The 17,469-nt window shown below is 32.5% G+C and overlaps 1 protein-coding gene across 1 annotated transcript; it reads right to left on the minus strand.

The window, feature by feature from the left end:
- Positions 1 to 11,416: 11,416 nt before the first annotated feature.
- LOC25498073 (lysine histidine transporter 1) lies at positions 11,417 to 17,251 on the minus strand. Its single transcript, XM_013592815.3, has 8 exons — positions 17,094 to 17,251; positions 14,185 to 14,342; positions 13,614 to 13,997; positions 12,998 to 13,391; positions 12,810 to 12,915; positions 12,351 to 12,442; positions 12,196 to 12,264; positions 11,417 to 11,796 (listed from the first exon to the last, which is right to left on the minus strand). The coding sequence occupies exons 1-8, from the start codon at positions 17,121 to 17,123 to the stop codon at positions 11,698 to 11,700; spliced, it is 1,332 nt and encodes a 443-aa protein (XP_013448269.1). The 5' UTR covers positions 17,124 to 17,251; the 3' UTR covers positions 11,417 to 11,697.
- Between the last annotated feature and the right edge of the window lie 218 nt (positions 17,252 to 17,469).

A 17,469-nucleotide genomic window follows, 5' to 3' on the forward strand; every position in this document is an offset into this window, starting at 1 on the left:
CAGAGCGAAATACCTTTATAACTCTACAAAATATAAATATAAACTTAGATTACATACAGCTGACCATATATATATAGTTTTCATATACATCAATATATATATAGTTACGTGTCAAACATACTCTTCATTTTTGGGTAATTCATATAGTCATTGAGTAATGGATCCAAATAATATATGATTTCCGATATGGGATCAATGACAAATAACACCCAATGTCCACTACACAAATGTCAAAGTTAATTAGAAAATCTTCTATAAACGAGGTAAAAAGTGAGGAAAAAATAATCAAAAACAAAGTTTCTAAGAAAAATCTTACATAGACTTCGTAGAAACTTATTATTTAAGGTTCTTAAAGAGTTGCCCATAGGGTACTCATTGGCATTTCCCATATAAATTTGACTACATGTTGACTAATACCAGCACATTTTCTTTAGACACCATCATACCTTCACGCAATATAGGGGTACCCAATCATATATAGATACAAAAGGCTACACAATTTCAAGTGTAGCATACCTCCTTACCCCTCACTATGATCACATATATGTGTGTAAATACTATTTAAAGAAAAAATTATACGACAACCAGTTTACTTTGCAAGATAAAAAACAATGAAAAAACTACTATTTACTAAGATAAGCTAACCAGACAAGATTAAAACTACAAAGCTGAAAAGGTCAGGGCATCCTCCAAACAAGATTATAATAATGCTTGTAAATTACAAAATCCAAATAAAAAACCAAGGCAGAAGACCTTATCTATCATAGAGTGAATATTAATTAGCATTCAAAAATTAGTTCAACAATTAATTAGAATTCAGTAGTTAACAATAACAGGTTATTTAGGTCTCAGAAACGCATGATCTACTACAACTATAAACAATACTAATATCAAATCTGAAGAACAATATAATTTCAACAGCAGAATTAGCAAATACAAATCTGAACCTATATTTCGCCGATTCGTCACGATCCACTGACTCCCTTAACCGTTATTTCACAATATTTTGTACTACTAAATAATGTATTGCGGATCAATAACATTTTGTTCAAATTCCGTTGCACTATAGTGGCTCTAGCTAGCCGCTATTTAACCAAACACATACATTTAATCTGAAGCTTCAGTTGCAGAAAAGGGGCGTAAATTAGATAATAATATAAAAAAACAAAAACAAAAAAACTACCTGAAGTTCATCTCTGGAGGGAAGAATAGCCAACATAAGTTGAAATTCAGGGGATCCCAAAGTAGCATAAGTGTTTCCTTCATCAGTTAACACCCATGTCTCCCTCTTAATATCTTATATCAACATCATAACAAACCAAAATTGTCACAAACGATTTACATTTTATTGCATATAACATCAATTTAATTTTGGATATATGAAAAAAGTTACTTACCGTAGCATCGACGTATCTGAAACCATGGAGACTTGTGGTCAATGCCACGTTCACCTGAACAAAGTGAGGATCGAACAGGTGACCTTGGGCAAATATATGCTGGCTCCCACCGCTGAACTGAACTCTTTCTTACGTAATATAGCGCTTTTTATTATTTAATAAACGCTATTTGTTGTGTACCAGAGATAGCGCTTACAAACGCTATCTAAGGTTGAGTCATAAATAGCGTTTTCTGTGTGCATATGATTAATTTGCCAAATTATTTTACATTTAATAATTTTTTAATGTACCTAAGATAGCACTTTTTTAAGAAAACGCTATAACACGTAAGAATTAAAGGTAGCGTTTTTTCAAAAAAGCGCTATTTAAGGCTTCCGTGTTCCTATTTATGGCGCTTTTGTGTTAAAAGCGCTCCTAAAGGCGCGCTATTTTTTCCACATTTTGTAGTAGAGCTCCTTCTTCATCAACGACCAAGTCACCAATACCATATTCTAGTATGTCCCATACTTCTTCATCTAAGCCCATGACGTGACTATAGAAGTTGGTCTTCCACCAGGAAAATTCTTCACGATCTCCATTGAACTTTGAAATTTTTCCATAGTCAGATTTCTTGTTGCTATCATAATCATATGGAATAGCAGTGGTCGTACTGGATTCAGGTTCCACACCAGACATGTTTTTCTCAGATCGTTTTCTGTTACACTGTTAAGTGTTTTGACAACAGACCAAGACTCTAGGTACCAATTGAAGGTGAGAAAAACACAAGAAGGGGGGGTTGAATTGTGTTTACTTTTTCTTCTTTTTCTCCTAGGCTGAAAACACTGATCAGAAGCAGATAGAATTCTACTTCTGAAGTGATGTTCAGGAGTAACTTGCAGCGGATAAAAACAAAGAGAGAGAAAGAAGAAAGACACAAAGAAATTATACAGGTTCCTTCCACAAATCGGAAGTAGTCTTGTCCCCCTTGCACTTCCAAGGAGAGTTCACTAAAAATGTAATATCTGATTACAACTGCTCACTGCTAAACTTAGCAAGAGACTTCAAATGCTCAAGCACAACTGCAAGAGACTTCCTATACTCCTGAACACAATCAAGATACTTCTATTGCTCAAGCACAACTGCAAGAGACTTCTAAATTCAAACATAATTACAAGAAAAATGTTTGAGGTTGAACACTTGATATACAATCAGTGGTGTTCACAATACAAATCAGATACAAACTCTTAAGACTATAGAATTTCTAAGATATGAACTTTGATAAGAAATTCTAAGTGAACTTTAGATTGCAGAACAATTTCAGCAGAGTTTTGACACTTTGTAAATTGTTGTTGAGTCCTTTCCAATCTCTAAGTCTTCACTCTTTTATATAGAGGTGTGAAAGAGATGTTGTGAATTGCCAGCACATCAAAATATAGTCGTTTGAAGCTTTGATCAATCACCAATGATCTTTTCTCTGATATGGTTATTGTAACGCCCTAATTGTTATTTGGGTTAATAGTACTTTAACCCCCTGTAATTTAGGTCATTTCTGGTTTTTCCCCCTGTAAAATAATTTTTTTGAATTTCATCCTTGTAATATGAAGATTTTTTGGTTTTGGACCTTCATGAAAAATTTCACCCCCTGTAATTAGAGAAAATTTAGGTTTACCCCCCTTGTAATTTGAGCAAATTTCGGTTTACCCCCTGCTATATCTTCAATTTTGTACAGTCAAAATTCATTAAGGTCTAAAACCAAAAATATTCAAATTACAAGGACGAAATAAAAAAAAAATATTTTACAGGGGGTCAAACCGAAAATGACCTATATTACAGGGGGGTAAAACACTATTAACCCTTGTTATTTTTATTATTTTTAGTTGATTTAAAGTCTTTTATATGATTTTAAATGATTTATGTTGATTTTATGGTGTGGTGTATTTTTATTAAATGGCTATTTTCATTATTTAATAGAATAAGTGAGAATTAGGATTTAATTGGAGTTTTGGGGTTAAATGAGAATTACGTGGGAGTTAATTAAATATTGGGAGGTTATATTTATTAAGAAAATTAGAAAATAGAAGTCAGAAGCAGTTTTCACGTACAATAGAGTTTTGGGAGAAAAACCAAAAGAAGAGCCAAGTGGGAAGAATCAGATTCTGTAGAGTTTTGTTCATCGATCTAAGGTAAGGGTGAGGCTAACATTCAGTAATCATAGTGTATAAATTCTGAATTTGTGATTTAACATGTTGTTGTTCTTAGGTTGGATAATTGGGATTAGCTTTTGATTATTGATTTTTGAATTGAAATGTGTAGAAACCATCGAAATTGTGTTAAGAATTGATGTTCAAGTTGTAGAATAATCATAGGTTAAGTTTCCTATCAAATTTGGGGTTTGGGTGGATGAAAAATTGGGTTTTTGGCTGGAAACTGGTCTGTTCCCGTAGAGTTTCCTGTCGCAACTCGCCACAGCGATTAAACTTACTCGCCTCGCGAGCTGCCCAGTGACAGCATACCCTGTTTCGCGTTCTTGCGTCTTTTTCACACGTTTCTGTTTTGAATTGGCCTTTGGTGTAAACATGAAAGTTTTAGATAATTTTGTTAGCTTTCCAATGGCTTTGGTTTGACTTGAAAATGACTTAGTTTTTGAGTTATGATGAAAATACTCCAAGGAGGTCTTTGTGAAATATTATGAAAATTCAGCATAACTGTTTCTAAGTTAATCCAAAACTTATGGGATAATTCCAAACCTCAAAACTATAAGTACTATGAGTTCAATTAAGGTGTTTAAGAGTATTTAACCTATGTTGTGAGTTGGTCCTTGGGGTAGAAACGAAGTTGTTTATAATATTAATGTTGTTCAGAGAGTCTGAAATTAAGATGATTAATGATTGTTAGTTAGTTTAAGATATCTATATTATGAGGGAAATGTGTGATATACAAAATATCGTTGTTTATATCATTCAAGTTGTTATTATTAATATTGCTATGTTGCAAGTTGCTTATGTTGTTGTCCCTGCTGTTGTTGATTATTAATATCATTAAGTTGACCAAGTTGTGGGTAAGTCATTATTATTTATGCACAGTCGTGTTGACGTTGTCGTTGATGTTGCTGAGTTGTATGTTGATATACACAAAGTTGAGTCCATTGCATACTCATAAAACCGTTGAGGGCCATGCCCTAGAATGTTTATCATTCAATTGTTGAGGGATTATGCCCTGGAATGCTTTGTCATTCAAACTGTTGAGGGCTCATGCCCTAGAATGCCTTGTCATTCAACTTTTGAGGGCTTATGCCCTGGAATGCTTTGTCATTCAACCGTTGAAGGCTTATGCCCTGGAATGTTTATCATTCAAATTGTTGGGGGCTTATGCCCCGGAACGCCTAGTCATTCAACACGTTGGAAATGGTGCCACATGAATATTGTAGTTGTCGATGTAGTTGAGAGAGTTGTTGTTGTTGTTGTTGATTAAGTAGTTGTCATTGTTGTTGATAGAGTTGTTGTTGAATGAGTTGTTGTGGTTGTTGTTGAGTAAGATGTTGTAGTTGTGGTTGAGTGAGTTGTTGTTGAGTGAGTTGTTGTAGTTGTTATTGAATCTTGTTGTGTCGTCGTTGTTGGTTGGATTAGTAAGTGTTATTAAAATTGAAGGAGGATGAACATTATTGTTGGATATATGTTGCTAATTATGTTATTGAGTTAAGTTGTTAAATTCAGTTGATTTATATATATATATCTATTATTATTAGTTGTGAATCTCACCCCTTCTGCTTGGAAATGTTGCCATTCGTATGGGTAACTTGCAGGTGATGCAGAGTAGTAGTTGTTAGTTGCTCTTAGGTGCTCTGATACGTAACGGGATGGGAATCTTTATTGTTTTCCATATGTTACGTGATTTATTATGACTTTTATGTTGAAGACTGTTTAGACTGGATTTTTATTAAGTTGTTTAAGTTGAGGCCGTTGTGGCAACATGATGTTCTATTAAGATATTTTCCTCTGCATTGAGATTTAATTTTGATATTATGAAATGATTGAAATAAATAGTAATTTTGCTATATTTACTTTTGAAAGAAGTGTAACATTCCGTTTAAGGTGTTTTACTCTGATTTATGCTAAAAAATTTCAAGTTGGGAAAACGGGGTGTTACAATTGGTATCAGAGCAGGTCGGTCCGTCTGGCCAAGTAGTTGAGTCGCGTAGTGTCGTGTGACGATTGAAATATTGTCTTATGTTACCTTGATTGTCGTTGTGTTTCCTGATTAATGGTTATGTTTGTTATGTGGTCATGTTTGATTAACTAACTATAATGTGATTTTTGTGTATTGTGAAGTTTCTATTTTCTTATACATAGTTTAAGATATTTAAGCAATAACTGAATTTGTTTTCTTTTGTGCTTTGAATTTCGGGGACGAAATTATTTAAGTTGGGGAGAGTTGTAACGCCCTAATTGTTATTTAATTATTTTTAGTTGATTTAAAGTCTTTTATATGATTTTAAATGATTTATGTTGATTTTGTGGTGTGGTGTATTTTTATTAAATGGCTATTTTCATTATTTAATAGAATAAGTGAGAATTAGGATTTAATTGGAGTTTTGAGGTTAAATGAGAATTAAGTGAATTAAGTGGGAGTTAATTAAATATTGGGAGGTTATATTTATTGAGAAAATTAGAAAATAGAAGTCAGAAGCAGTTTTCACGTACAACAGAGTTTTGGGAGAAAAACCAAAAGAAGAGCCAAGTGGGAAGAATCAGATTCTGTAGAGTTTTGTTCATCGATCTAAGGTAAGGGTGAGGCTAACATTCAGTAATCATAGTGTATAAATTCTGAATTTTTGATTTAACATGTTGTTGTTCTTAGGTTGGATAATTGGGATTAGGTTTTGATTATTGATTTTTGAATTGAAAAGTGTAGAAACCATCGAAATTGTGTTAAGAATTGATGTTCAGGTTGTAGAATAATCATAGGTTAAGTTTCCTATCAAATTTGGGGTTTGGGTGGATGAAAAATTGGGTTTTTGGCTGGAAACTGGTCTGTTCCCGTAGAGTTGCCTGTCGCAACTCGCCACAGCGATTAAACTTACTCGCCTTGCGAGCTGCCCAGTGACAGCATACCCTGTTTCGCGTTTTTGCGTCTTTTTCACACGTTTCTATTTTGAATTGGTCTTTGGTGTAAACATGAAAGTTTTAGATAATTTTGTTAGCTTTCCAATGGCTTTGGTTTGACTTGAAAATGACTTAGTTTTTGAGTTATGATGAAAATACTCCAAGGAGGTCTTAGTGAAATATTATGAAAATTCAGCATAACTGTTTCTAAGTTAATCCAAAACTTATGGGATAATTCCAAACCTCAAAACTATAAGTACTATAAGTTCAATTAAGGTGTTTAAGAGTATTTAACCTATGTTGTGAGTTGGTCCTTGGGGTAGAAACGAAGTTGTTTATAATATTAATGTTGTTCAGAGAGTCTGAAATTAAGATGATTAATGATTGTTAGTTAGTTTAAGATATCTATATTATGAGGGAAATGTGTGATATAGAAAATATCGTTGTTTATATCATTCAAGTTGTTATTATTAATATTGCTTTGTTGCAAGTTGCTTATGTTGTTGTACCTGCTGTTGTTGATTATTAATATCATTAAGTTGAACAAGTTGTGGGTAAGTCATAATTATTTATGCACAGTCGTGTTGACGTTGTCGTTGATGTTGCTGAGTTGTATGTTGATATACACAAAGTTGAGTCCATTGCATACTCATAAAACCGTTGAGGGCTCATGCCCTGGAATGTTTATCATTCAATTGTTGAGGGCTTATGCCCTAGAATGCTTTGTCATTCAACCGTTGAGGGCTTATGCCCTGGAATGCCTTGTCATTCAACTGGTGAGGGCTTATGCCCCGGAATGTTTATCATTCAAATTGTTGGGGGCTTATGCCCCGGAATGCCTAGTCATTCAACACGTTGGAAATGATGCCACATGAATATTTTAGTTGTCGATGTAGTTGAGAGAGTTGTTGTTGTTGTTGTTGATTAAGTAGTTGTCGTTGCTGTTGAGAGAGTTGTTGTAGAATGAGTTGTTGTGGTTGTTGTTGAGTAAGATGTTGTAGTTGTTGTTGAGTGAGTTGTTATTGTGTGAGTTGTTGTAGTTGTTATTGAATCTCTTTGTGTCGTCGTTGTTGGTTGGATTAGTAAGTGTTATTAAAATTGAAGGAGGATGAACATTATTGTTGGATATATGTTGCTAATTATGTTATTGAGTTAAGTTGTTAAATACAGTTGATTTATATATATATATATATATATATATATATATATATATATTATCATTGTTTGTGAATCTCATCCGTTCTGCTTGGAAATGTTGCCCTTCGTATGGGTAACTTGCAGGTGATGCAGAGTAGTAGCTGTTAGTTGCTCTTAGGTGCTCTGATACGTAACGGGATGGGGATCTTTATTGTTTCCCATATGTTACGTTGAAGACTGTTTAGACTGGATTTTTATGAAGTTGTTTAAGTTGAGGCCGTTGTGCCAACATGATGTTCTATTAAGATATTTTTCGCTACATTGAGATTGAATTTTGATATTATGAAATGATTGAAATTAATAGTAATTTTGCTATATTTACATTTGAAAGAAGTGTAACATTCCGTTTAAGGTGTTTTACTCTGATTTATGCTAAAAATTTTCAAGTTGGGAAAACGGGGTGTTACAGTTATTGTCCTATGAAGGATCAATTTCAAATCCATTCCCATTGTGAAGGAACATGGTTGCAGGAAGAGCTGTTTTTCTTGTCTTTTAACAGAGACAAAAACAGAGTAGTAGAGGTAGTGGTTGTACACTTCGTACACTTGTACTTTGTTAACGCTCTTTGAAGAACAAGCATTCAATGCCTTCAAATCCTTTCAAAATAGTCGTTGCTTCACTCTTCCAGTCTTTGAAGCTTTAAGTCTTGCATCTCTTGATGAACTAGAGCTTATGGTGATCTTCTGCTTCTGATAAGATGCTTATGATGAACTTGCTTCTGATGACGTCATCACTTCAGGAGCACTTTTGTCTTCAGGAGCGCTTCTCTTCAGACGCTTCAAGCTTCATTTTTGTTGATTCTTTAATTAGCTCTCTTTTGTTCTTCCAGAACCTTTTTAAGATGTCAAATTTTTGTCTATGGTCTTGTACACTTGAACACATATTAGGATATCCAATTGACAATTTTTAATACCTTGTTATCATCAAAACTCTCAAAGGGTAATGTTAAACATATTTTGTTCCAACAGGCTTTTCTTCTGATTGAGAAGGGGTTTCTAACTTCTTAGTTTTCTTTGAAGTTGATCTTGCTGACTTCATTAACTCAGGAAGGTTTTTTTTTTCCTTCTGAATCTTTTTCTTTTTCTTCCTCTGTATCAGAAAGATCAATATGGGAGGTGGTAGTTTTCTTAGAGGATGAAGATTCAACATCAGAGCTGATCCTTTGTGATCTTCTAGTGGCTTTTGGTTTCAAAATTTCCTTTTTGGTCAGAGATTTAGACAGTTAGGGTTTTGATGGTTTTGAGGGTTCAGAGATTGGAATGATCTCGTCAGGAAGGATGGTATGGAGAGGAGTTTCATTGATTGAAAGTTGACCAGGGATAGCAGATTGAGGTGGATTAGGTGATTTGCAGGATTGAGGTGATAGTTTTTCTTTGATGCTTAAGGGCTAGCATGGATACTTCCTCGTTTTATTTTCTCTTAGAGTTTAGATAGGCTCTAATGTAGGAGCGCCGGTCTTGAGACCTTTTTATTTTGATACCGTTTGGTGGTTTATGTTATTTTTATGTGATGAGGATAACTATATCATGCTGATGAATCTTGTGTGGAGTGACACATGGTGTAACACCCCGTTTTCCCAACATAAAAATTTCAAATAATAATCAGAGTAACACGTCACAAACGGGATATCACATTTCTCAAAAATCATAAATAGATAGATAACAAATTATCCTTCGACAAAATTCTTCGAACATCGCAGCGGAATTAGTTTCATCATCAAAAATAGTTTTGGCACGCAGGCCTCATCAAGAAGTCTCATAAATCAGTTAAACAACATAATCATAAAAACATAGTCAAATACGTAAAGGAATAGAAGCATGCAATCAAGAGACCCCATCCCGTTACGTATCAGAGCAACCTAATCGACTCAGTGAAGAATAAGTCACTCACGACAGCAACACAACACTCTAAGCTCGATCACCTGCAAGTTACTCATACGAAGAACAACATTTCCAAGCAGAATGGGTGAGATTTCACAAAACAATAATATTAATCAATATAATTCAACAATCGTACTTAACAACATAAATCTTCAACATAAGCATCATAAACACCATAGCATCATAGATAATAATATATTATGTAATCACTTCATTAAAGCATCATAAATCTCATATCATCTAAGGTTCAACTCAAAAGTCAAAATTACGAAATCAAGGTTGCTCACTGGTTGAGCTCGCTAGGCGAGTACAGTTGTTCGATGTGGCGAGTTGCGACGTGCAACTCACGAGGCGAGGGAAATTGGTTCGCATGGCGAGCGATGAACTTCATCACTCGCGAGGCGAGGATCATCGTACGCGAGGGCGAGCGATGAATATAGGCTCGGGCAGAACTGCAGTTCTTACGAAATTCATCAACTCTCATGGTTTTAAGCCTAATTTCGATCCCAGAATTCATCTTAGTCATTATCTAGGGTCTAAGGACAGTTTATACATCAATCTAACAACTTATCATCATTAGATCATCAATTTCATCTATTAACCCTAATTTCATAAACTTCTTAATTCAATCCTAACTTGTTAATTTGGTTATCAGAATTACATGGATTAATAAAACTGAATCCTTAGTCTCTCCCTTCTTTGGCTTTTTCTCCCTTTTTCCAAAGTTTGATCGTACGTACGTTATGTTCTTTTCTAACTAGGTCTTTCCTTTTATACCTCCTCCAATTATCTTATCTTATCTCTCTTTCTCCCCCAAAACTCTCTAAAATCTCAAAACAACCCCTAACTAAATATTTTATTTTATTTTCAAATCTTATTTTATTAAACAACAAAATAAGTCTCATCTCCTTATAAAAATCGTCACATCACATAAATCATCTAAAATCATCATAAATCATCTAAATCATCATAAATCACACATATATTATATAAATATAATATAACTCGTCTAAACTCAATTAAATAATTAATTAATTAAAAGTGGGCGTTACACATGGTATGTTGAGATTTATTCTAAGTTGTTGAGAACTTTATGTTGATGATTTTCCGTTGCGAGTATTTTGAAAAACATTTATGCATGTTTTTGAGAAAAACGAATATGTAGTTCTAAACTCTTGATTTATTTGAATTTTATTGCATGATTATTGCATTTCGGGTTTAGGGTGTTACAGAAAACGTTACAAATTTCCCGAAATCATAAGCAACTGCTCTAATACTCCTCTGTTTTGCTGGTAAAACCTACTAAAAATGACTGAAAAACATGCTAAGAATAACATAAGATCACCTGTCAATAGGGGGATTCGAAGAATCTTAATTGTTGCTTACATTTCTGCAATCAAAACAGATAACTTGCTCTGTTGCAAACAGATAAAAATTGCAATCTCTTATCCATCAACTCTTTTATTTATATTTTGTTAAACGAAATAAGTAACGCGAATTGTTTGGACGAAACAATAATTCTTGTGGATACGGTACTTTACTTACACTTTATTATTTGATAAACGATTTGGTACACTTGCCTAATCTGACCATCAATCATTAATAAAATGCATCATTGTACTTGTTTATGTAAAAAAAGAAGTTTGTATATTATACTATTATACACTCTTTCTCCTTATGTAACCCCATAAAGAAACTCTAATACTCATTGCAAGCCGGTCACTATTTTTTGGAAACAGATCTCGCATAATTACTTAGATACCTCATAAATTTAACTTTGACACCTTTGTATTCACCAAATAAGAAAATACAATTTGTAGTAATCGCCAAGGAACATTTAGTTTATGTGTAAAAAAATAGATAATTAAAAATAAAAAATGTATATATCGCAAAAACATAATAGGTAATTATAACAACAAGTTCACTAAAACAAGGGAAAGAAATATACATTGAGAGTTGAAATAAAAAAGACGAAAATTCCCTTTACTTTGTTGCAGCTACTTTTTCTCCACCAATAAGCATGTTATGGATATTCCATAGACAAATATTACTAATTCACATTAGATAATAACCAAATTCTTTCATACAATTCGACTTCTTTCGTGCATTTGCGTACATAATGTTGCCATCATTGTTATTAGTTTAAGAATAGAAATCATAACTCTTGGCATTAAGGATGATTGACCTCAATCCTCCAATAGGTGATAAAAGCATCAAACATAAGCCAAGCACAATGCAAACCTATATAATCAATGAAAAAAAGATTAGACCAGGTTCTTATTAAAAAAAAAAAATAAGTATTAAAAAAATACTATTTAATGAAGAATATTTAAGGCTTAAACGCATTTTTGGCCCCTATGTTTACCACCGTTGAAATTTTGACCCTAACAAAAACAATGCAATTTCGGCCCCCTAATATTCCCAACTATGTTGAGAAGCCGCCACATGTTCCAAAAAGGGGCCATAATTGCAACTTTTTTTGTAAAGATAAAGGGTCAAAAGAGCATATTTCCCTAAACAAGGCAAAATTAGGCGGTAAAAATTGTATTTTTTTTGTTAGGGGGTCAAAATAGCTACGACGACAAACATAAGGGGCCAAAATGCATTTAAGTCAATATTTAAAATGAAAATTAAACTTACATAGTTACACCACCAAGACAAGCTGAATCTCCTTGGTTTGTAGATTGCAAGCCACATTATGCATGGTAGCTGAAAATTTAAATGAACCATTAATTGAAGTTGTTTTATCATAAGAACTCATACTAGATCAAAATTCACTAATGTTGTTAGCTTACAAAGTATGTTGTTGGAGCAAAAGCAAATCCACCAAAAAATCCTAGTAGACCACCGAAAAACGGAAAAGTAATACCAATGAACATTGTGAACGCTGGAATCATAAAGAATTATATGTCAATTCATATTAGAGATTAAAAAAAAATCAAATGAACTAAAAGTCATATATGGAGAATTAATCACTTTAGTTCCTCAATGGGAAAAAAGTAGTCACTTTAGTCCCTAAATGCAGAGAAATTGCAAAACAGTCATCGAATGTAGATTCTGTTGGTCAATTTCAGGGACTAAAGTGACTAACGGAGTCTACATTGAGAGACTAAATTGACTAACGGAGTCTGCATTCAGGGATTAAATTGACTAACAGAGTCTACATTCAGGGACTATATTGCAATTTATCTGCATTCAGGGGCTAAAATGACGACTTCTGCTCACAATTTTTTTTTTAAAATGCTTATACTTACCCACATACACATTTCGTACAATAAAACGCAACATTGTGGTAGGCTTGAAATTCAACTTCTTTACCATCACTGTTTCAATCATGTCAAATACTGGCATTGCATAGATCTACATTTACAAAATATCAAGTTAAATATCAAGAAGCGTCAATTAAAATTGAAAGTTTTTGAACTTTGAAATTGAGTTTTACCTGGTAGCTTCCAATAACATGGATAACAACAAACATGTTTGCCATTGCAATAAGCCAGTTTGGTTTCTCTAAAGTCATGAGAATGTTGTCATCAACACTATTTCCAAACATCCAATAACCAATGAGAGCAACTGGAAAGTAGCACAAAGCTACAACTATATAGGCTACAATCACTCCTCTCCACATTGGACCCTTAGATGGTTTTTCCGGTGTAGATGGAATTGTTGCTTGGATTTCTAACACCACGTTGTGTCCGGCATAAGCAAAAGCCACATCTCCAAGGGCATTGAAGAAACCAAAGACAGTTCCTGGGGTAGTCGTAGCTTTGTAACCATAATCAACATTTTCTATAACACCTTTATGAGCAGAAGCTGCCCAAGCAATTGTAGAGTAACTGCGGAGAAACATCATTGTCAAATTTAACATGTGAAAATTATGTTTTCTCAAGTATTTATCCCCATTCATACATGAATTTTGTTACATGTCTTATGATTAAAGAAACGAAGATTCATCGTATAGAGAGAAAAATTCTTTAGCATTCATATTTGATTAAAGACGGTAAATGGAGTTGAGGTCCTCCTCATTTATAAACTATTGATTAACAAATAAATGGTACCTTAACGACATGACAGCGGCGGCTAAAGAGACACCAGAAATAGAGTTCAAGTTAGGGAGGTGAGACAAGACAAAGTGAACAGAGGCAAAAATCATTATAAAATAAGTCAATTTGATTTTTTTGCAATCGGAACACACGGTATCATGAAACTTCTGCAAAGATTTTCCTCCGGTTACCATGTAGACAATGTTAACGCCGACTTCAACAATAAGTTGTTGTGGCACAACAATATACAGACCCAACTTTTCACCAAAAGCATATTGACCCAGTTCATGATATCTATCGAAACGTTTCCCGGGTACCATTTCATGCATCTCAACCATTTGCCATAACGTGTATAATGTGATGAACCATGAGAGGACTAATACTGTTACTCCAGGACCCCTGAAAACACATTGTAAATTCCAATTCAACAAATGTATGAAAATGTATTGAAGTCACCTAATGAGGAGTCTTGAGTACAATGTGAAAAATAATTTACCAAAACATTCATAAAATTCAAAGGTTAAATGTGTTAAATTTCTGCTTAATCTTTGCAAAATAAAAGTAGAAAATGAAACTAAAAATATACCATCCAAGTTGAGCCATGGCATAAGGGAGACTAAGAACACCAGCTCCAACCATGGCAGTAACATTGTGGAATGCAGAATACCACCATTTTGCATTTCTTGACGAACTAATTGGAAGCCAGTCATCAATTGCTTTTTGCCTCTTTAATTTTTCATCAATCTGTTTCAATAAATAAAATCAGTCAGCCGAAAAATAAAAATTCAAAACGAATTTTTTTCCAAATGAATTTTGTATGTTCTTTTTTATTCGATAGGCACCAAAGGCGTTATTTTTTGGTGGTCAGGGTTCAAACCCCGACTTTGCATATATTAGCATATATTATGCATCGCCCCTATCAACTGAGCTAAGCCTTAAAAAAATAAAATAGCTGCTTCTAATAGCTCCCAAACTTCATGGAAAGTGATAACAAAAGTTGTAGTTGCATACCAAGTGCATGTCTTTATCTTAGCCTGACTTTTCTGCATGGCTCGAGTTTGACCGAGTACAACTGCGATTTTTTTTGTTGTTTTAACTAGAGGATATATATCCCCTAAAAATAAACTTATATGTACTTTTTTTTTGAAAATTTGGTATCCGACCTAAGAATTGATTATTCCCACCACCCACTTGCGGGGCCCCGTTTAAAGGCAGAGCAAGCTCTATATAGACTTAGCCCACCAAAATTGGCATTAGAGGGAATCGAACCTGAGACCTCTGGAGGAGGAAACTCCAAGATTCCAAATCAACCACAACCCCAAATGGGTTAACTTTAACAGACTGAGAATACAAATTTGAAAAAGTTTAAAAAACACATTTTTTTTTATTGGCTAAAGTTTATATGGTATTATCAAATTTATGGGATCAATCCAGTACATATTCAGACCTAAGACGGATTTTAAAGTGAGACCTATTTTATTTTAGTTTTTGATAAAAGAGGTCTATAATTTTAATAGTAATATTTTATAAAAATTAATTCATTTTTATATAAATATTATTAAGTTTTTTTTGGATGTTTTTTTTTTTTTATAGAATCAAGTATCTAAGTTGCTGTATTATTATTTCTCTTAAAACAATTTATTTCATAAATTTCTTCAAATAATTCATCAATAATAATCTATCTATTGAACTATAGACGCCTAGTCTTAACCATGTGCTTGAGAGAGGATAGGAACATGCGTATATTCATCAAACTAAGGGAACTGGAGTATCTGTAAATACTTCTATATTCTATTTTTTGAAGAATATTATTATTATTATTATTATGCATAAATATAGATCTGTGATATTTAACCAGAAAACATCCAAATATAATTCAAACAAAAGGTTAAATAGATGACACGTTACATTGACACAAACACACTCTCTCGAACCAAAATTATAAGTTACTTTGGGAAAAAAATTTATCTTAAATTATAAGTCATTTTATAATAACAATAAAATATTAATGTTATTTTTCCTATTTTACTTTTAACTATTTATTACTCTTTTATTTTAATTTTTTAATTACATTTCTTATTACGTGTGGATTAAATGTTCTATAATTTAAGCAAAGGGAGTATGTTCTAGTTTTGGATCATTATTATATTTATGAAAAGTATGAAATTAAGTGTGTCCAATTAATGGTAACTATTAGTATATTATTACGATTATTAGGTAAATAATAATTATTTTTGTTACGTCATTTCAAGTCAACCAAGGATAAGAGGAGGGCATCACGTGCCATTGGTTTCCTTGATCATTAAATTTAATCTAGTTAGGCTAAGCCTGGTTATTTTAATGGTGATGATAGTTAGACAACTCATTCACTTCATCTACAATTTAGGTGAATGTCACATTCTCACCTTCAAGGCACAAAACAAAGAGAGAGAGAGGATAAATCTATAGATAGAGAAAGGTGTGGATTGGGTAAATGAGATGTCTACCATCTTTTATTTTAATTTATTTTATTTTTATCAATGAAGTCGTGGTTAATTACTATTTACAATTTACTTCATATGTATAAAAATATATTGTACATAAGTTGTTTTATTTTAATCTATAAGTTGTTTTGTACATTTCATATGTATTAAAAAATATAATATATATTTTTTTGAAACAAAAAAATATAATTATTATTTAATAAAAATAATTATTTTTGTATAAAAAAGGGTTATTATGAATTATTTTGTAAAATTATCTTTAATAAATTATATGAAAAAAATAAATTAAAGAAATAAAAAATATACAAATAAAACTATAATAAAAATATTAATATTAATATGAATATTTTATTGTTAGTGTAAAACGATACTCCTCCGTCGCATATTAGATGACCTAGTTGAATCTGATAAACATACCGATGAATATTTTTTTATCTTTCATTATCCTTTTGAAAAAATTATCCAAATTTAATATTTTGAAAATATTCATCGAGACGAATCCAACAACATCTTATATGATGTATTATTTATCTTTGTATATTAGTAGAAAAATAATGTCAAAATATATCAGATCAAAAGTGCAAAATGTCAAACATATCATCTAATATAGGACGGAAGAAGTATATAATTTAGAGAGATGAGTACAACTTTAACAAGCATGGGTGACACAAATCTAACGGGTATGTGCGTGTCTTTCAAGTTTCCATTTAAAACCCTATCACGGGTCTCTCGTAGACTCATGAAAAGTTCTATTTTTCCAACCACTTAAGAGGTTAGAATATACTTTGCAAAACAGAAGAAGAAGAATTAAAGAAAGAAGTTGTCTTGTTTATTACTATTTTATTTTTTCCATATAAATTGTAGATATGCAGATTTGAAGAAATCAAAACAGAGCATATGAAACACAAATGCAAATAAAAAAACTAACATGAATTTAAAAATTGTTTGAAAGTAAACAAAAAATATCATATCTTTTTCAATAAGAAAAAAAATAGAGGACAGAGACACTTACATCTGTGGCTGTGGGTGCTTGAGTTCCCATAGTAACTTGAGAAAGAGAATTGGTATGAAAAATAAGGCTCTTCCTTTGAGCTTTGTGAAACGCAAAAACTGTCTCTGTTTAGTGTGGAATTTGGCCTTGCTTGTATATCACCACTAGTCTACTTATATAGTACTTAACAAGTCAAATGTCAACGTATTTATCATTACATGAGAGAGAGAGAGAGTAGGAGAACTATTGAACAATGGTAGAAGACTTTTTTTTACCTTAAAAAACTTATTTTGTTAAACATAAAAAAGAAATATTTTAATTATTAGGGAAATCCATTGTAGTAGAATTTACAATAATAGGAAAATTCTCTTTAAAAATATAGGAAAATTCTCAAACA

This window comes from Medicago truncatula, chromosome 7 (assembly GCF_003473485.1).
Source record: "Medicago truncatula cultivar Jemalong A17 chromosome 7, MtrunA17r5.0-ANR, whole genome shotgun sequence".
In the NCBI taxonomy this organism is placed as follows: domain Eukaryota; kingdom Viridiplantae; phylum Streptophyta; class Magnoliopsida; order Fabales; family Fabaceae; genus Medicago; species Medicago truncatula.